Here is a 22103-nt window from a genome sequence, read left to right on the forward strand (position 1 = left end):
GTTACAAAGAGTTTAGGTGCAGTGCTCTCTAGAAAATATACCACTATTTTGCAATTTTTTCAGACATTTTAATTTTCCATTTATTCCAATAGAAATGAAGTACAGTTGAGTTTAAAAAGCTAAAGCAGTAGCGGACAAACACACTTGAAAAACATATATATTATTTTAAGTTGGTTTATCTTATCCTTCAAAACTCTCTGCGCTATACAAATGTAATTTTTTTTTTTCTCCTTATACCATAACCCAGTGGTGGCTAATCTTTATGGTTGGCCAGCAAACTAAATGTTCTTGATTGAATATTTCTTTATTTATGCCAAACCTAGACTTATATATGCAAGTTGATGTTGGCTATATATTTAACATTAAAGGGTTCAATGAACATTATCTCTCTAAATGCCAATATAAGGTTGTGAAGAGTTCAGGTAGAGTGCCCTCCAGAAATGGCCCAATGTTTAGCAATGTTTTTCAGACACTCTCATTTTCCATTTATTCGAATAGAAATGAAGATGATAAATTTGACATAGAAATAGCCATTTTTCACTGCAACTTGGCCCATTACTGGGAAGTAATGAATTCAATATACATTATAAAATATACATCTTTGAGAATACAGTAGTTACAATTCTTATACTCTACCCCTAATCCAATGACAGGGATTCTGATTTCAATTTTGGCTCCATGCAGAGACTAGAAGAGTCTCTGACTATCCATGCAGAGCAACTCGAAACATCAACAAATGAATCTTGGGTGCTACACAAAGCGACTGTCAGCTATACACTTTGTAATTGTAAACAAAAATGTCACTGTCCACAGCACTAGTTCTAGCAGCATGTGATAAACCTACATATCTCAATTACAATAACAATGACAGCTTCCAAAACAAGCCAGGTGAGCCCCACATTGTAGGACCTTGTAATACAGCACTTTGCTAGAGCCTCAGCATCTAATTGTAGAATTCATTTGTCCCACCCCATGCCTCTTTCCTCTACATATATATTGCTTAAATGACTTCTATTTTAACATAAATTTTAGCGTAAAGCACTGATTGTACTATAAGGCATGTAGGTTAGGATTTGTAGGTTACCAAACGTGGATCCTTTTATAATTTAGCATTTCCTGGCTCACTCATGTCTGCGAACTCATACACTTTTCAAATTGATGCCGTTGTGAATTTATGTTATCATAAACCATAAGTCATCTTTTTGACTATTCAGAAATAATCCTTGCAATTCAAAGATCACTTTTAAAATAGCTCACATTATGAAGTGTAATAATGTCACATAAATGTCTGAGTTTATTATATATATAATATATATATATAAGAATTAAACACACAGCATTCCATTAACAGTGCTAATAAAACCCTGAAGAAAACTACAAACTCTGTGGAGTAAAACATTCCTAATCACATTCCTAAATATTTTTTAGGAATTCAATTAGTAACACCAGCAAATTATTTGCTCCACTTTAGGTACAAAGATTGCTGCCATTTTATTTTGAATGAGCAATTCTATTTTGTAAATGTATACCCTATGTGGGGCTTCATGTTATATTTTTTGTTTAAGATTAGTTTCCCAAAATGTATTTGCCTTAGAAACCAACCAATAAGAATTTTATTTTGGCCTAAAAAAGCACAGTTTCTGGCCAAAAAGAAATGGCAAATATCATTCACTAAGTGGAGCAAACAGGGATCCCAAAATAGGTCCCTTTGTTGACTTCATCCCAGCCAGAGAATATGCCAATTACAGCATCATCACCCTCTGGTTCCTGTTGCAAAATACAGAGTCACTATACATTTCAGTATTTCCTGTGAAGCACTTTCAGATGGCCTCCTAACCTAAAAGGTCCTATGACAAATGCAAAGATTATTTTATTATTAAACCAGAAAGGTATATAGAGGGGTTTAAGAAAATGTTACCTCACCATGTTTCTTCATGTCATTTTTGAACTGTAGGTTCTATTTATTCAATGTCATCCTGATATGAGCAATAATGATGCCTCGATACTTTTCTTTGTCTACCTTTTCTCATGGATACTGTGTCACGGAATGGGTATATTTAAGATTTACTTTTCTGAATGCGGTACTTTATATTTCTCCACATAAAAATCTATGTGACATTTCTCAACCTATCTCCTTAATTGGTTTAAATCCCACTGAAACACTTTCCTACATAGTTCCGCAGCTCTGTGTCATTAGCAAATGCTCTAAGATACTGTGTACCTTGCTCATTGGCATTCAAGTAGAGTGTGAAGAGCAGGGAACCCAAAACAGGTCCCTGTGTGGACTCCCATTTCCTTCTTCCCAGACAGAAAATTTACCAATTACAGTATCAGAACCTTCTGTTGCCTGTTCCAGTGGCAATGTTTGATCCATCTGAATAAGTTGTTCTCCATTAAATTTGTGGAGTCCTGTAACTTAGTGGTTAGAGCACTTGCCTCACAAGCGATAGGACCTGGGTTCAATTCTGCTGGTAATAATTCCTTCAAAATAAATAAAACTGATTTGATCATCAATCCTCAACTGTTTGTGGGTCACTGCTGTGCGCAATTGGCTGCTGCGTTTCGCCCACAAAGTATACAGTCAATTCCCTTTAAAGTATATTCTGTGAAGTGTTTGAGAAGCTTTGAAGATGTTATAAGGCACTAGATCAAATGCAAGGATTATTATTATATATTATAGATTTAAGGTTTCACAATGAAGAAACTGCAGAAGTTGAGAAATATGTAAAATGTCCATGCAGGTATTCCAACATGCAGACAAAAGTCACAGAAATTCAGCTTTATTCCTGCTATATTTCACTAACTTTTGTTAGGCTGGTATTCCTTTTTGCACTGTGTAACACTGAGCTCTGCAGATGGCAGCAGCAATAATAATCATTGCATTTGAAATGGCACCTTATCACACTGTTGAGAAGCCTCAACAACAACAAAATTACATTTGTAAAGCACCTTCACGAAGGGAGGCCATCCCAACAGGCGGGGATCAGGACCTGAGAGTGGGGGCAGGGTTGGGGTGAGGCAGGGCAGAGAGGTAGAAGGGTGGCTGAAGGCACGGTCGAAAAGAAGGGTCTTGAGTCGTGCCTAGAAGGAGGCAAGGGAGAGAGCAAGGCGAAAGGATTGTGGGATGGAGTTCCAAAGGGTGGGGGCAGAGAGGCTGAAGGCCCGACCGCTGATGGTAAGGTGGGTCGAGCAGGAAACATGGAGCAGGCCGTAGCCTGCTGAACAGAGGGAGTGGACAGATTGATAGGGGGTCAGCAGGTCAAAGATGTAGAAGGGGGAAAGGCCATGGAGGGCCTTGAAAGTGCGGATGAGGATTTTGAATAATATCTTCTGAGGAATGGGGAGTCAGTGGAGCCGGGTGAGGGTGGTTGTTATTGGATCACGGAGCCTAGTGCGGGAGAGGACACAAGCTGCAGAGTTCTGGATGATCTGCAGCTTGTGGTGGGAGGAGTTGGGGAGGCCGACAAGGAGGGAGTTTCCGTAGTCGAGCCTTGAGGTGAGGAATGAGTGTATGAGGGTTTGGGCAGCCTGAGGGGTGAGACAGAGGAGGAGTCGGGCAATGTTGCGGAGGTGGGGGAACGCAGAGCAGATCATGGCATGGATATGGGGGAGAAAGGACAGATGAGAGTCGAACAAGATGCCCAGGTTTCTGACTGGCTTGGTGAGGTGGAGTGTGCATCCATAGATGCTACTAGTGTCTGAGGTGCGGATGTTCAGGCACGAGCCAATCAGGAGGGCCTCGGTCTTGCTGACATTCAGCTGTAGAAAGTTGGCTCTCCCATCCAGGACTTGATGTCAGACAGACAGTCTGTCAGGATGTCAGTTGTCCTAGAATCAAGGGTGGAGGCAGAAAGATAGAGTTGGGTGTCATCTGCATACTTATGGAAGTTGACCCTATGTCTGCGGGTGAAGTTACCAAGGGGGAGCGTGTAGAGGTTGAAGGGGAGGGGACCGAGCATAGAGCCCTGAGGAATACCACAGGAGACTGTGCGGTGGCTGGAAGAGAAACCGTTGGCGGAGACAAATTGGAGATTGTATGAGGGATAAGACCTGAACTATTCAAGGACGAAACCTTGAAGATTGAGGTGAAGAGAGCCAGTGGAGGAGGATCGAGTGGTCTGTTGTATCGGAAGCAGAGGGGATGGGAAAGGAGGCAGATTATCACAAATGGACAGTTTGTAATTTGTGACCTTGACCAGAGCATTTTCCATGCTGTGAGCAGCACAGAAACCAGATTGGAGGGGCTCTTGAAGGGAGCACTTCACAGGATTTTTTTTACTTTGAAATGTAGTGATTGTAGTTTGTAGCCAAGGTGGCAGCCCATTAGTACACAGCAATAAACCACAGCCAACTAAGAAGTGAATACTCAAATTTATCGGGGAATTGTTGGCCAGGGCACTTGGAGAAACTCCCTTCTCTTTTGTATAGCGACATCGGATTATCACCGTCCATCTGAACAGGAACAGGGCTCTAGATTTAATGTCAATAATGAGCTTGATAGGATGTGACTGCTGACTTTGACTTGTCCTGTCTCTGTACTGTAACATGTTAAAAGCTAGACTGTCAGCCAGTGATCTCAAACAGGGAAAGCTGAGACCACAGTTAGCAGATGACGACTCATTCCAAATACTTTGAAGACAACAGATGAGTTGGAGATAGAGTAACCGAGCGAGAGGATAAATGGGATGATTTTTGTTTGAGGAGAGAATTATGATAGTCATTTTGCAAGTAATACCTTTTCAAAAAAGTGAAAATTGTTGATGCTGTTGGCTTTTGAGCTCAGATAGGAAATTGGGTGATCAGCATTTGGGTTGTTGGAGGGTTGACGGAGCAGGTGCTAGGTATCATGCAAGAAATGAGAGGGGTGACAAATGAGAGAGAGATGGGCAGAGGAATGGGGGCAAAGGGTGAGTGAATGGAGGATGAAGAGGGAAGTTAGAGTGGGTGAAGGAGGCTAAAGTGGCCAAGTATATGGTATTAAATTTTGAAGTCTATAATCCGAAAGATTACAGATCCCAAATGCATAGTAGTTCATGTATATTTTAAATAGAGATTCTAATGTTGATTCAGATGTTTAAATAAGGCTAGATTTATACAGTATTTGAGAAGTAAGGGTATTAAAGGGACGGAGAAAGGGTACAGAAATGGAATGAAAGGATATGCTATTACGTAATAAAATAGTGTAACAGGGTTGATGGACTGAATGGTATTCTCCTGTGCTACAATTTTGCATTCCTATATAGCCTTTTCACAAGAGCTTTCAGCTACAATGAAAACAAACACATCAGCAATCGCCTGCATAAAACAGTATTTTCCTGTTTATTTATTTCATTTCAAACACCATAATTACTGTTGTTATCAACTATTCCAAAGAGTTTTCCAATTTTTATATTTTCATTTGATGATCAGCAAAAACATAACTTGAAATTGTGACTGAAAAATGGATAACTATGCTTCTAATAATGGTTTTAAAAGTGAATTATAAATATGCACTTTTTCTGCAAGGAGTTTACTTTGCTCCTTGGCTTAGTAAGCTTCATTAAGTAGCAGAAGATACTATATACAGTATGAGTATGCTACCAAAAGAGTCTATCAGTCAGAATAATTTGTATGAACTGAACTTACAGATACCAAGCATAAGCACAAGTAACAGATCTGAACAGATTTTGTAGTACTCAGTGATGCTTACACAGCTCAAGTATTTTGACAAATCAATCATATTAAACAATCAACAGAGCATATCCCATTTGTATTTACAAAGTTTCATACAGTTGTCTGAAATAATAAAATGTTATTTTCAACCAGGGCACAAGAGCAGAATAGTTAAAATGAAACAATATAGAAGTTTGAAAGGTTATAACTGGATGGCTTCACCTTTAAACAATGTGTAAACCAGATGTTTTTATTTACATAATAGTTGAAAATCTCCATCAAGCTACAATTTTTCACAGGTTACAACCAACAATCTAGAATAGCAAGGGAACGAAAGAGGTGAACTGCTAGAATTCATTCATTCATTTCAACAGACTAGTTTCATTACATTTTTAATTCTGTAGTTCAAAGCACAGTGCATTGCAAGTCAACTTGTCGCTTGTCATGATAGTCTTTCTGTCTAGAAGAGCCATTTCAGGAAACATTATCAGCATCTTATATAAAAAAAAGCAGTAAACGCTCAAAATGTTAGAGTTCCTTCATCTTACAACTATGTAAAAAAAACTGCCAGTGTTTCTAAGCATTTCTGTTTCTGGACAAGGAAGGAGAATATTCAACAAAATTGAAGTATTCTTCAACTACTAGCTATAGTCATGCCTTTATGCTTATAAATGTTTTGTAATCATCAAAGCAAATCCATTGCAAATCTCTTATCAATGACCATTATTGATGGCCTAAATCTGTTTAACACTGTCAACCGTATGCAGTATTGCCATTGTTTATAATTTTGTTGCTTAACGTTAGAGAATACAAATATTTGCATTTTTAAGAATATAAATGAGTATGTGCTGGCACATGCCATATAAAATCAACTGCCAATTCAAATTTACAATCTCATCCTTTTAAGTACTGCTTTTGGCAGAGATCAGGTTCGTTTCACATGGAGCAATTCATATTATATGTAGAAAGGTCTGCTTAAGGTCTATAACAAAATATGTAAAGAAAGCAAAATAACTAAAAAAAGACAGTAGAGCAAGTGTTGAGTACATTTTTTATTAAATGAATGAGGAAGACCACAAAACGTATAAGTAATAAATGCATGTTCTTGCTTCTTCACTGAAGTCCTCGTGAGTAAGATAAAATAGCATTTAATAATTGACCACTATGTATTCAATTTATTATAAACATTTGAAACGCAGAGTTTCAAGAATGACTTTTCAGTGTAATTAGTGGATTCTGTTCTATGTATGTGGATAATTTTCTTCTCCACACATTCATGCAAGGCCACCTTGATCTGGAAGATTGTTTTGATCACTGTCTACAAAATTTCCTATATCTGAATTTAGGATGAAATAGTGTAGTCTCATGAAGCTACAACAATTAGACTTTAGTTAGTCAAGAACTGTTTAACTTGTGCTTCAGAAATGTGCAATTATTTAATGAAATGTCAGTTCTGGATCTGGCAATGAAGAGCAAAAGCTGTATAACAGACACTGGTTTTAGGGATAAGATTTGCAGCATTTGGATCCCAGAGCAAAACTCTGAACTGAATTTCAATTAATATTTGTAATTTTTAAGAATTTGGCAGGCACATAACTAAATGTTAAGTAGAGTTCAGTAGATAAGATAAAGTAAAATTATTTAATAGCTGGGGTTTTATATTAATTCATATCCATTGGAACTTCATGTATTTAAATGTGTTATAAATACTGTTGTAGCCAGTGCACTAACAAGTGCACTGACTCCAACAATATTTATAACACATTAAACTACTGTTGTAGCCTCTCCCTCCCAACATGCCCCAGTTCTGACAAAGGGTAATGGACCCGAAACATTGACTCACTTTCTTTTCTCCATAGATGTTGCCTGACCTGCTGAGTGTTCCCAGCGACTTCTGTTTTTGTTTCACTAACAATATTGACTTGATAATGCAGCATCAGAGCCAATTTTATATTGGGACTGTGTGATGTACCTAGGGTTTTCTGGAGGAGATGCACTTTATGTCTTGTAGTGCTTTAACAGTGAGAGCTTCAACATTTGCATTCCTATTTTCCTGATAAACGATTTTGAACAACAACTTGCATTTAAAGAGTGCCCTTCACGCAAGATAGCTGCTCAAAGCGCATTGTCAATGGCATAGTTCACAGCATACTCGTAATGTTGGCATTTAGCAGTTCAGAATATCTCTCTAGGCATTATTAAACCCTCTACTCTCTATGACAGTCTTTCTCTTGTTAGTTATGTGGTTAAGAATGTACTTATGAAGCATCAGGATAATATCTATTAGAATGAATTAGTTACAAAAACAACAGTTCTACTACAATTGTTCCCCTTTTGTTTACATAACTTATATGTGTATATATTCAATTAACATTTACAACTAGTGGTCTGGAGCACAGAAAACACTGACAAATTTGAGTGCCATGACAAATATCTTTTATATATCACACTATTTTATGAATTTAAAAATGTTCGATACTTGAGATTGTGCTTTAAAACATCAAAACAAACCCACTATTATTATCTGAATTTTCATTCAACAGGTTTCACACTACCTTTACTGTTTTAATATCACATCACAGCATTGTTTTGAATTTAGACTTTCTTATTCCACTTTCACAGAACAATATTGTGGTCATCATTTACCATCGGATCTGCAACAACAACAACAAGTTTCTATCCAATGTATTCCGTTTTATCAAAAGTGACAGTGATGTTTTAACTGATCAGATGGATACATTTTTGAATGATTTATTTCCCATGAAATGCAAGGCCACTCATCCTTCACATACAATACCTAGTAAATAGGCAGCAAGTTATTATCAGACATGGTGCTCTGTGTGAAGCTTTAAAACATATAGAAATAGATGTGAATTAATATTAGAACATTGACTCTCCAAATCAAATGATGATGGATTTGAGTGCCAATGTTGCCTAATCTTGTGTTCAGCTTACTGTGAATACATTTTATCAGGTCTTAACCAAACTTTAAATGCACTTTTCTACTAATTTCCTCTTATCCTTTTATCTTATTTGGAATTTCTTAACTATGCTGTGTCTATGCATTTAGATTTTTTTTTCCCCATCGCCTAATTTCTAGAGTATAATTACACTGTTTGAATCTCTCCATAATTTATGCACTTTACATTTGGGACTTGTTTCATTGCTTCTAGAGGTGATTCATCGTGTGCGTGGGGAAGGGGGTTGGAGGGGAAGAAATTGCCCCAAGGAAATACATCAATCAAATATACATTGAGCAATTTAAATGTTTACCTGCAAATTTTCGTGCTTTAAACAAACTTACAATTAAATCGATGGTAATTTAATTATAGAAATATAGACTGATGATTTCCCATTGCATGGAGTCAAAGAGTCCAGCACTCAGGGATAGAATCATAGAATGTTACAGCACAGTAGGAGATCATTTGCTCTATTGTGCCCATTTAATCCCACTTCTCTTCCCTTTTCCCGCTGTGTAAATGAGAATTCCATCAACCTCTCCCTTTGATTTTTTAGTTAATGGTCTAAATTCATACCCTCCAGTTACTGACTCATTGACCAGTAGAAATGTTTTCCCTCATTTCCCCATCGAAACCCCTCATAATTTTGTACAAACCTATTACGTCTCCTTTCTTGAGTCTCTCCATATAAATAAGTAGACTCTTAGCCTACTAAATCCTTTCTGTACCCTTTCCATGGTCTTGATATCCTCCCTAAGGTGGAACTCCCCAAATTGGAAATAATAATCCTTGCATTTGACATAGCGCCTTATCACATCTTTGAAATGTTTCAAAGAGCTTCACAGAATATACTATAAAATGAATAGACTATGTATTTTGTGGGCGAAACATGCCACCTGTGGCCTGATTGATAATTTAGTCAGGTTTAGCATTACATTAGCTGATAAACAAACATTCATTTGGATAGCAATTGTGGAAAATAGCCTTGTTCTGAAATATAAATAATCTAAATATATTTTGGAACCATTGGATATTTTAACATGCGAGATGTCTTGAAGAATCTCAAGAAAATGTTTATTTTCACGCAATTCATTTTGCTTAGCTGTTGGCACATTAAATGTGTCATTTTACACATGATTGCCAGACTTTAACAAGTTATGTGGTCAGGCTGAAGAATTGCTGAGTGCTTTCATGTTGTAAATATGAAGGAACATGGGAGCAATGATCATACTTTTCTTGTTATGAACCAACTGCAGTTGACTATATTACCAGTGAATAGTATAACTAGTGAAGAACCATAGGTGTTACAATCTTATTGTAAATGGTGGCATAAAACTTAAATTGGCCCAACACACTGGTTTGTGTGTATAGTGTTACACTGCAACATTGAATGAACTTTTTGTCTGCTCTTGTGCAGTCCTGTGTTCCAAGGTGACTTGCAAAGTCAATGAATGTTTAATTGTACTTGACCAATGTTTCATGCATAAGTTAATTAGACTATTATTACTGGACCTTTTAATCCTCGGAGTGCTGAATATTCTCTACTGCTTGTAAAATATGCCTGGGATTTTAGAGGTGTGTGGGAAGCCAGCTCTTAGAATGAGCTGTCATGCCTGAAGAAAGCAGTTCTAATTCAAATCTGGCACTGGTCCAAAAGAAATGGTTGAAACTGATGGAAAATGAAAATTAAATTAAAACAAGTGAAATGAAATGTGCATAATAAATTTTCCAGAGAAATCATTTATGTGCACCTCATTAAACTAACCAGATTAGTCAAAAGTAACAATTTCTGATCAATTAAGTTTCTAGATAAATATCATAAGTTAATTCAGAAAGTGGAGCAATTTGAGGACACATTCAACACAACTGGAAATGTGCTGTGTGACCCTAATCTGTAGTACGGTATCCGGGTTGTTAAAAAATGTTGCTTGACTTGACATCCTATAATAATGTGTTTTGCTATATATACATATAAAATCCAATGAGTTGTTGAATACGTCATGTGGTTCACTGCCTGGTTATCTCAGCCAATTTAATGGATAAATCTACATTTCTTTAACTATTTTTCAATACATTTGTAGCAAATATCAACCATAGTAAAATATTAAAGGTTTGAGCCATGTCTTCTGGGTAAATCATTACTGTTTCTTTCAAAGTTCATGACAGCTCAGATCAGACAATGGATTGGGTGGATCTAGATCAGTTCAGATCAAACAAAAGCACCAGGGACTTTTCACTGTAGTTTTGATCAAATCCTTCAACATGACATGGGGAAGCATGATTATACTCACTGGCATGCTCACAAGCAGATGCCAATCAAAAGTCTTAATAGTCTACTCTAACTGCTTACCAACTACATATCACTAACTGATGGGAGCAAGGTGGTGCCACTCAGACATTTTCTTGCAGGCTGTACATTTCACCAGGGAACCTTCTCAGTTAGCTCTCTGTTTGGTTCTCTGACTTTAGTAAGATATACTTAAAGCGCTTTAAATTGGTCTGTTTTCTATTCTGCATTAAATTCTACCAGAATACAAACTACAAAGCAAGGAAGAATACCCAACACACATATCATTTGAGTGGATTAAGATACAAATGGAAAGGTAATTCAAGGCAGGTTGACTGGGGTTTTCCCACAGTATGACAGTGTTATGTTTCACACGTGAAATATTATGCTATCCCACATAATCTATACAAGAATTTTTCATTGGATTCCATCAAGCTCAATTGTCCATCACGTACAAAGAAAAGTTTACAGAAAGGAGGTGATCACCATCTTTCCACTTGACTGCTGTAGTCCTCTGTGGTCACACTCTCCATGGTCTCCTTGGTCTGTGGTTTATAGTGCGTTGCCTGTTTCTCGTGAAGCAGTCTCCGCTCCTCCTGTCGCTTTCGCTTCTCCTCCTGGTGCTCTTTTTGCCTCATGTACTGAAAGCGCTGTAAAAAGAGATCTTTTGCATAGTCATAGAGCTGCACGTCTAAAAAATTCAACTGCTCGATGCGTTTCCTAGTCTGCTCATTGAGCTCGACACTGGCAGCTCGTGTGCTATTGAACTGAGTGAAAGGCGAGATAAACTTCAAGTGAAAGGTTCTTTCAAACAGATACTGAGTCTTCCTTTGGAATTCAGTGAGTCCAAAAAAGGCCATGTCCTTAAGGTTGTTTTTTGCACTGTGTAAAAGGATCTCGTTCCTCCTATTTTCTGTCATGATAGATAAATTGTAGCATCCCACGAGGCTGAGATCTGCCAGCATGCGGACCTGGCGGTTGTTGGCCAGGTTGTAAGGGCAGTTCATGAATTCCTGGAGAGTGCAGCCTGACCAATCATCCCCAATGTAGCAGGTGGGCAGCTCATCCTGTGTGGGGGTCCTGCCATCACACATGTGCAGGGAAGCCTTCCACGTCGCTCCTCTCTGAACATGCCTCCACTCACTTAAATAACGGGACACTGGATCTCTCAGCATCGTTATGTAATAAAAGTTCCTAAAATCGAGGAGGGAAGAAAACAGAAAAGTTTATAATATTCATTTATTCGATTACGGCTCATTAATCATTTCCAGTGGCTTACATCTTGTCATTTCATACAGCTCTAAAATTCACAGTCAATTGCTCTCATACATTAGTGCAGCATTGTGTGTCACAGCAACTAACCGTTCTGAAATCTAATCTTTCCTGACCCAGGCAGGTCATCATTGTCTTTGAGCATAAATATCACCAGCCCAAAAGTAACTCTTCAGTTTGTGCAGTAACATCTGAGATTGTTAATAATATATGAGGACAAGTGACCACAAGACATCCTGGCTTGTTAGTGTTACCTATATGTTATGGCAATTCATAATAATCCTTGCATTTGATATAGCGCTTTTCACATCTTCCAGACGTCTCCAAAGTGCTTCACAGAATATACTGTAAAGTGAATTCACTGTATATTTGTGGGCGAAACGTGGCAGCCAATTGAGCACATTGCTATGAATATCATTATGAAACTGCCAAGCACTGCCAAGGGTCAGTGCTAACAGATAAACCAGAATCTCACCACTGGATGGCAGCAATATTTCAACATTGTAGCATTTTGATACTGTGCCATTTTGTTTCCACATTATTATTAATAAATGAGTATATTGGGGTCTAATATTCTGTGATCTTTAATGGGATTCCATAAAAAATAACCTGGAAGTATATCACACTGAGGGAAACTCTGACTGGATCTGCTTTCAAAGCAAAAGTGAGTATGCGTGATGTGTTTCAGGTTACTGGAAGGAACTTGGATTTTCTTTTTAAGGAAACTTGGATCATCCCAGGCGACACCTTCCTTCCCATTGAGGCCACACCACCCAGCTATACCTCCCACCATACCCCATATCCCAACCACCGTGGCAGTGGTGTGGCCCTCATCTCCAGTACCTGACTTGCTCTATCTCTTCACTCCTCTGACTCATTCCCCTCATTCGAGCACCTTACCCTCTACCATCCTTACAATCTTTCCCCAAAACTTCCCCCACTTTCATTTCTGACCTCTCCACTCTCCTAGCTTCCTTCTGCCTCTGTTCTGAACTCCTCCTCATCCTCGGCATCTTCAACCTTCACTTTAGCCCCTCCTACTCTATCTCCTTGGACGCCTCCTCTCTCCTCCTCTCTCACGTCCTCTCCCTCACATCCACTTTGCCACCCACGTTTAAGGCTACCCACTCGACCAGATGATTACCCAGGGCTTCAGTGTCTCTGATATTACAATCACAGACAAAGCCATCTCTGATCACCATTTCATCTCCTTTAACTCCTCAATCTCTCTCCGCATCGCTACCAAACCCACCTCCATCATCTACTGCCCCTGGAAAAAAATCTCCCCGCAATCCTTTTCCACTGCCCTGGAGTCGTCTAAACTCCTCTCCCTCTGGCCTACCTCCCGCACTGGTTTATCCTCCTCACTCACTCTCTCCACAACTAACTCTCCAGCACTCTGCATGCCCTTTCCCCCTCACCTCCTGAACCGCCTCCTACTCATGAACCTCACTCTGGTACACCAGCCTCCTCCGCTCCCTCAAGGGTCAGGTCCGGGCCACTGAATACACCTGGCTCAAATCTGATCTAACAGTCCACCTGTAGATCTGGCTGTACCACATCAAATGTACTGTTCCACCTTGCTTCCGCCAGATAATCTTGGAGGTGAAGGACAACCCCGGGGCTCCTATTGTCCACGACCAACTGGCTCCTCCATCCACCCTTCCACTTCTTGTCCATTCTCTCCTCAAACTCTGACAGTGAGAAGATGCTAGATTTCCTCGAGTCCAAAATTGAGGGGATCCATTCAGCTGCCTCTGCCCTACCCATCCCTCCGGCCACATCTTCGAACCTGTCTCCCGCTCCTCTCTCATCACTACCATATCCAGCATGAAACACACCACCTGCTCCCTTGACCCCATCCCCATCCCTCTCCTTACCTACCAGCTCCACCTCCTCATCCCTCTACTCTAACACCATCAATCTCTCCCTATCCTCTGGCACCATTCCCATTCCCCCCAAAACAGCTATAATCACCTCCATCCTGAAAAAATCTTCAGTCAGATACCTAGGCATCCTGTTCGACCCTCAACTGTCCTTTCTTCCCCACATCCATGCCTTGACCCGCTCTGCGTTCCCCCACATGTGTATCATTGCCCGACTCCACCACTGCCTCACCCCTCAGGCTGCCGAAACCCTCATACACGTATTCGTCACCTCAAGCCTCGACTACGGAGACTCCCTGCTTGTCAGCCTCCCCAACTCTTCCCTCCACAAGCTGCAGATCATTCAGAACTCGGCAGCTTGTGTCCTCTCCCGCACCAGGCTCTGTAACCCCATTACCCCCAATAACAACCACCCTCAGCCAGCTCCACTGGCTCCCCATCCCTCAGAGCATAGAATTCAAAATCCTCGTCTTAACCTTTAAGGCCCTCTACGGCCTTGCCCCTTCCTACATCTCTGACCTGCTGACCCTCTATCAACCTGTCTGCTTCCTCCGTTCAGCAGACTCCTGCCTGCTCCATGTCTCCTGCCTGACCTGCCCTAACATCGGCGGCCGGGCTTTCAGCCTCTCTGTCCCCACCCTTTGGAACTTCATCCCACAAGTCCTTCGCCTTGCTCTCTCCCTTGCCTCCTTCAAGCCACGACTCAAGACCCTCCTTTTCAACAGTGCCTTCAGCCGCCTCCTATCTCTCTGCCCTCTCTCATCCCAAACCTGCCCCCCACCTCGGGTACTAATCCCCGACTATTCAGCACCTAGGAATGTCCTCTCGATGTGAAAAGCGCTTTACAGATGTAATTTTCTTGTTGTATAAATGCATGTTGCGTTTGTTATTGTTGAATATCACAGATTTCTGACACAAAATATTTCACACTGCATTATAATTCACAGTTTGAATCACCTGCAAAACAAAGTTTGCAGCTGCAGTATGTTGAAATTCTTCACAACATGTACCTGCACACGTTTGTATTCTATTCAATGACTGACTCTTAGACTTTTCACAATCCTATTAAACAAGATATTAATTCTATGTTCTTGCAGATTATGTTATGGTTAAATAAATGCCAGTCAAATAGCAAGAACTTAATGGTGCATACAGATCTAACAACTTATTTAATGGAGTCTAACTGCCATGTTCTGGAGCTGTTTGGAAGCTTTTGACCTAAATTGAATTTCCTTTTCAATATGGTTAAATGCAAACATGGAATATAATTGAAGATTAGATAATTACAAAACATGTAATTGTATTATAAGGCAATGCGATTGAAGGATTCAGATGACACTGTCCAAAATACAAGTGAGACACGGCACCGCCCCCCCCTCTCCCATAACAGTCTGGAAACCTTATCGGAATCTATGCTCTCCCCACCCATTTGATTTATCCTCCCCTCGCCCTTGCAGCCTTGGCATAATAATTGTGCACAAAGATTTCAATTGCAGATATTGGCGTTTGCGTGCAGCCAAAAACATGACACAGACTTAACACAGTCAATATCCTGTGATGCAGCACTCAAATGGTGCCAACAGGCCACTGGTGTGTGTGTGTGTGTGTTATGAAAATTAGGGAGGCTGTAAATTTCACCCAAATATCACAAAGCTGCAAGTATCTCCCTTTAATTCCATTTGCGATGAATTATCAGCGGCTAAAATAAGACAGCCATGTCCCTCAGAGCTAAGAAACACATGATTTATGCACAGTAACTATGACACCAGCATGTAAACAAGAACATTAAGCAACTAAAAGCAAAAGATAATCTGAGATAAAAGAATAGACAATGGCAGTCAAGCAACCCATTCGCCAACTCTGAACTGACAGCGGTAAAAACGGAAAATGTTCCTTGACTTGACTGTATTATTTTTCCTGAAGGCGGTTTATTTACTTGCAATTGCTCTTGGCATTCTTAGGTATAAAAACAATTTCCATCCACAAAACATGCTCAGTATGGAAGCCCTGTGAACATCTGTCACTATTTCACACAGTTTTCAAATGGTATTCAGGAAGCTGTTAGTTGTAGTGCTCTCTGAGTTTAATTTAAAGCATTGATTTCATTTCAATTCCCTGAAATGATTTTCAGGTTACACCAGCAACAGTCAATGTGCTTGTCTTTGAGAAGCATTATGACCCTGGAGATCAGCCCAGCATTACTTGACCTAAGGTATACCACACATGCTGCGTTGAACTGAGCCTGGAAAAGTTACGTTAACACTGCAATGCAAACGATGGGTCTGAAATTCCACCAAGACTTACTCTGTAAGACTGTTTAATCTTAAAATTTAAGACAGTATAACATTGTGGACTGCCCTTTCAGTTTTAATTTTGAAAGCCTTTTCTTAAAAAAAACTGCGGACAACAACAAATTACATTTATATAGAGCCTTTCACATCAGAAGGATGTCCCACGGGGGTAGACAGTCAAGGTTTTGCACCCGAGTTGTGGGGCTTGATCCAAGAGGGGTGGAGGGCAAAGGGGGTGGTGGTGGTGGGAAGATGATCAAAGGCGTAGTCAAAGAGGAAGGTCTTGAGATGGGCCTTGAAGGAAGCAAGGGAGAGGGCAAGATGGAGGGGCTCCGGGATGGAGTTCCAGAGGATACGTGCAGAAAGGCTAAATGCTCGACCTCTGATGGTGGAGTGGGCAGAGCGGGGACGTGGAGCAGATCAGTACTCACCAAGCAGAGGGAACGGACAGTTTGATAAGATTTTAGTAGGTCACAGAGGTAGGGCGGAGCAAGACTGTGGAGGGCTTTAAAGCCGAGGACAAGTATTTTAAACTCAATCCTTTGGGGGATGGGGAGCCAGTGAAATCGGGTGAGGATGGGGGTGATTGGCTCGCTGAGTTTAGTGTTGGAGAGGACACAAGTTGCAGTCTTCTGAATAATCTGCAGCATGTAGTGGGAAGAGTTGGGGAGTCCGGCGAGCAGGGAGTTAGCATAGTTGACCAAGACAATCATCTCAGAAGCTGCGTTACAAGCAAAGCGTGAAAAAATGGCCAATTTCCAGGTAGTATGGTCACCACAAGTGATGCTAATGGCACTTCCTGAGTGGCCCACAGGAAATTACATCAGCAACGTTTCCACACATAGTGCACAACACACAGGAAGCAATGTGAGCAGTTGACCAGATATCCTTTTGAGACATGCTCCACATGTGCAAGATGTATATGTTGTTGTCAGCAGTCTGGGGGGTGGGGGGGGTGGTAATAATTTTTCCTATCTCCCAAGGGTTTTTAAACCTATTACAATGCCTAACTGCTATCTCGGGTGCAATAAGCTAACTCAGAAGAGCCTAGAAATCATCAATCTCACAATCGTTAGCTTTTACGCTGCAACACATATTAAACACTGTGAATTCAAATGTTTTTTTCAGCAGCTAAAGGATAGGCTATTCAATACTTAAACAAGCAGAACTTGACAGTAGGACTGTGTATGTGCGCATGTAACGATGCCCCATTATTCTTGAAAGAAAAACACAAAAGCCCTATATTACAAAGAAAGAGAAAGCCTCCAATGCCCCTGTGGAGATGAATTGGTGGCAGTATGAAAGGATAGAGCTCAGTACCCTGTCATTTCTTGAATACTTGAAACACGCAGTATTCAATTTGAAAATAAGTTACTTAAGAGCAATTTTCTCACAACTACATGGCTCTGTATAGTGCACCAATTCTTCGGTCAAACAGCCACAGGGAAAAGAAGGGTAAAATACTTATGAGAGCAATTTTATTCACTCCTTTATTCGAGTAATTAGCCATGGTTTGACAGAAAAGTATGCAATAAGGATGCATGTGATTATCTTGCTCACTTCTCAATAATGTACATATTTCCCTGCCACTAGGTGCTTGCCTCACTTATGTGGGACACTGCTGTGCGCAATAGGCTGCCGCATTTCGCCCACAAATATACAGTCAATTCACTTTAGTCTATTCTGTGAAGCGCTTTGAGACGTCTAGAAGACATGAAAAGCGCTATATCAAATACAATGATGACTATTATTATTATATCAAAACTAAGATGTATTCCATTTGTGGAATGTTTTTTAAGTCCTCAAATCATTGCTACTTGGTCTGACAGAAGTCAAAAATTGCACCTCTTGGCTCTGGCAGCACTTTCTGCAGGTGCACAGTGTGATTTCCTAGGCTGTGACTAGCATCATGTCTTTTTGGCACAGAGGTAACCACTTGGACTGCTGAGGGTGTAGTGTACTGTTGTGAAGGGTCTATGCTTGTTTGCGAAAGGAAAAGGGAGGACAACACTCAGTCAAATGGAAAAACATTGGAGCCACAATTTCCGATACGTGCAGTGCCTGATGTCTCAGCAAGCCTATGGTCACCTATCATCTGCACTGTCATTATAATAAATGATAATAAATCACCATAATAAATAATAATGAATCATTATAATAAATAATAATAAATCATTATGAAACATTACAGAAAATAATAATAAATTATTACAAAAAATAATAATAAATTGGTCACTTCAATCCATGACTATTTGTGGGATACTGCTGTGCGCAATTGGTTGCCACATTTTGCCCACAAAGTGTACAGTTAATTCACTTTACAGTATTCTGTGAAGCACTTTGAGACATCTCAATGATGTAATAAGGCGGTATATTAAATGCATGGATTATTGTTATTATTATTATTGTAGACTGAATCTCACTCTGGACATATGTAAATGTGGAAATTTCTGCACAAAAGGAGCTATTTGGCCCATTGCGTACACCACAGCTACCTTTGTTTATCCCAAATCACACTTTTTTTTATTAATCCCACTTTACAGCTCATTCCCATATCCGTTTATGTTTTATTGCGGCTCAGGTGTTTGTCTGCTTCCCTTTTTGCAAGTTTTATGAATTCTAAATCTTAATAGATCTTCTAAGCGAATGCCTTCTAACCTCCTCTGCTAACAATTGTGAGACCATACCCCATTGTCACTGATTCCAAACTAAAGGAAAATGCTTTTCCTCATCTATCCTGTCATTTCCCTTCAGTATCTTAAAGATCTCTGGAGAATCACAGGTGAGTTGTTCTTGACATAACAATAAGGCATCATAGGAATTATTGCTAAGCTTTGCCAGCATGAAACATGTATTTGTAATCACTTGAACATTATATGCCATTAGACTCTGTTAAGTTTACTATTATGCAGTTATATTAATATGCATTTTGCCTAATGGAAGTTATTTGACATTAACATGACTTAACATACTGCTATAACCTTTAAATTAAATTCTGCTGGGAACTTTTGTAAACTTGATAAGAATGAAAAATATCTGTTTGGGCTTTATCTAATGTCCTTGGTTTTGCCTTGGCAGTTGTGTAGAAAAAGGAAGTGTGACCAGAGAGTCTTGGATAGAAGGGAGATGGAGAATGTGTTAAGGTATCAATGTTTAAGAAACAGGATGCAGCAGCAAGGGGTTAACCAATACAATACAAATACAAATGTATTGCACCTTTCACGTTGGGAGGATGTCCCAAGGCACTGGATAGTCAGGGATTTAGACCCGAGCTGGGAGTCAGGATCAGGGTGATTGGAGGGCAGGGAAGGTAGGAGGGTGGCCGATGGCTCAGTCGAAGAAAAGAGACATGTCTTGAAGGAGGCAAGGGAGGGAGCGAGGTGAAGGGACTGTAGGATGGAGTTCCATAGGTTGGGGGCAGAGAGGCTGAAGGCCGGGCTGCCGACGATGGAACGGGCCCGGTGGGGGTCGTGGAGCAGGCCAGAGCCTGCTGAGCGGAGGGAGCGGGTAGGTTGATATGGGAGTTGTTTGAAGTCTTTGCTTTCTTAAAAATAATTAATAGCATCGACTTAATGATCAAGAGCAGCATTTGATAAAAGGAGATGCATGTAAGAAAAGTATAGCAGATGAAAATTGTAATGTGGACAGTTGAGCACCAGGTTGAAAAACATGTTTGTTTAAGGGCATAAGTATTGGTCGCTATTTAGCCTGAAGATTCTGGATAGTATTAGGCATAGGTTAGCAAGATCAAGGCCTGGGGACCCCAGAGTGTGCGTTGGAGTACTGCTAGAGGTTAACCAGCTAAAAGGAGAACAGAGCTTCTGACATTCCATTGCCAAAAACAGATAATAATAATAATAATCCATGCATTTGATATAGCGTTGTTCACATCTCCTAGGTGCCTCAAAGCGCTTCACAGAATATATTGTAAAGTGAATTGACGATATTTGTGGGTGAAACGCGGCAGCCAATTGCGCACAGCTGCGTCCCACAAACAGTCGTGGATTGAAAATGAGCAATTTATTATTGTTTTCTTTTTCGGAGGGATTATTATTAGGCTCTGTGTGGAGTAAGGAAACTTACCCAAGGTTTCGCCCTGTCTGGAATTGAACTCAGGTCTCTCGCTTGCAAGGCGAGTGCTCTAACACTGAGCTACAGGACTCCAAAGCACTTTGGGTCCAGTTCAACTGAAAGGAGACCCCCCTCACCCAATGATTAGCGACTTATGAACAAAGGCTGGTGCGTAATAGAATAATAATAATCCTTGCATTTGCTTATAGCGCCTTATCAAGTCTTTGAAATGTCTCAAAGCGCTTCACCAAACATAGTGCAAATTGAATGAATCATCACTTCATGCAAATATTTCATACCAGCCAAACTGTGTCAGTGAGGACAGTGTGTATGATGTTGATTGTACAGAATATTTAATGATTCTCATTTACCTTCACCTGATTACCATATCCCTGTCACACTCAGGAAGCCATCAGATGGATAAGAAACTAACATATATCAATTGGGTCCTAGAATCCAACCAATTATGTGCCTTTTACTCAACAAGTTATGTTTTGAAAATGCAGTACTTTACAAACTGCTGTGGTACACCATCTATTGTATCAAATTTGAAGCATTTGATGTTTAATTCCTCGAAGCCATTTGACAAGCCATTTCAATTATGACTATTTGTACATTACAGCACATTAAGGAAGAACTGTGGCAATCTACCTTTCTAATTGTGATCTGTATTATGCAAGCGACCGTGAACTAAAATACATTTCCTCTTTACACAGTATGGGATACATGGTTATGGCTAGGGTTGAATTCATATGTTAAATATTTTCAGGCTTTTGTAGCCAATGGATGTAATACATTAGAACATGATTATTTCCTCTATTTAATCAACTATTTTCACATTTGAACACCTCCCTCCACTCCCTGTCTTCTGCACAATATTTTGGCTCTTTTCAAAAATTTTCATTTTAAAATTTAATTTTAAACACCCGCATCAGCAATAGCGGGAAAAATACTTTTTAATTGCTGCTAACAAATTAAATGCTAACAGCATTTCAGTGCTGCTTAACAAGATCATGGTTGAGCTAAGCCTATTTTAGCTGCACAACTGCAACGCTCTCCATGATCAGAATGGTGGAAAACATTGGACCCAACTATTTGCTTTATCAACTCTTTATGACGAGAAAATATACAAGTCAAATTAGCATCTGAAATAGAAAGGTAATGTTAAATCAATTAATTTGTGGTGTCACACACAGTACTGGAATTGGAACCATCTTCACATTTACAGCTTGTGGTATTTGAGCACAGGGTAATTCTCCCTATGTCCACAAAGTAAGACTAACCCCCTATCTCAGAGTAACTCTTCCTAGTGGGGACCTTTCAGACACAAAGAGACAGATTGTTTTTTTCATCTTGGGCTGAATTCAACCCAGGTACAAGAGATAAAAAAGTTTGCAACACCAATTCTCCCACTGGATGGTTGAGAGGTTGGGGACTGATCCTCATGATATGCATTTTAATAATAATAATGATCTTTGTATTTGATATGCACCTTATAAGTCTTTGAGACATCTCAAAGCGCTTCCCAGAATATTGAAAGTGCTACACATATACCAAATTATAATTACTTTTATGATATTTCCTATTTTGTCTCCTTCTCCTTCACTGTGCTGCCCTCATTCAATTAAAGTTGTAGGTCGAGGAAGTCTTTGCGGCTAGAAAATGTGTCTATTATGAAACATAC

General features: G+C 39.8%; 1 protein-coding gene across 1 annotated transcript in view; it reads right to left on the reverse strand.

Annotated features, from left to right (window-relative positions):
- Nucleotides 1-11381: 11381 nt before the first annotated feature.
- hs6st3b (heparan sulfate 6-O-sulfotransferase 3b) overlaps nt 11382-22103 on the reverse strand; it is a 335171-nt gene continuing 324449 nt past the window's right edge. Inside the window, exon 2 of the mRNA XM_042334743.1 lies at nt 11382-12093. Within this exon, the coding sequence (XP_042190677.1) occupies nt 11382-12093 (712 nt within the window). The remainder of the gene's footprint in view (nt 12094-22103) is intronic.

This window comes from Callorhinchus milii, unplaced genomic scaffold (genome assembly GCF_018977255.1).
Source record: "Callorhinchus milii isolate IMCB2004 unplaced genomic scaffold, IMCB_Cmil_1.0 Scaffold4, whole genome shotgun sequence".
In the NCBI taxonomy this organism is placed as follows: Eukaryota; Metazoa; Chordata; class Chondrichthyes; order Chimaeriformes; family Callorhinchidae; genus Callorhinchus; species Callorhinchus milii.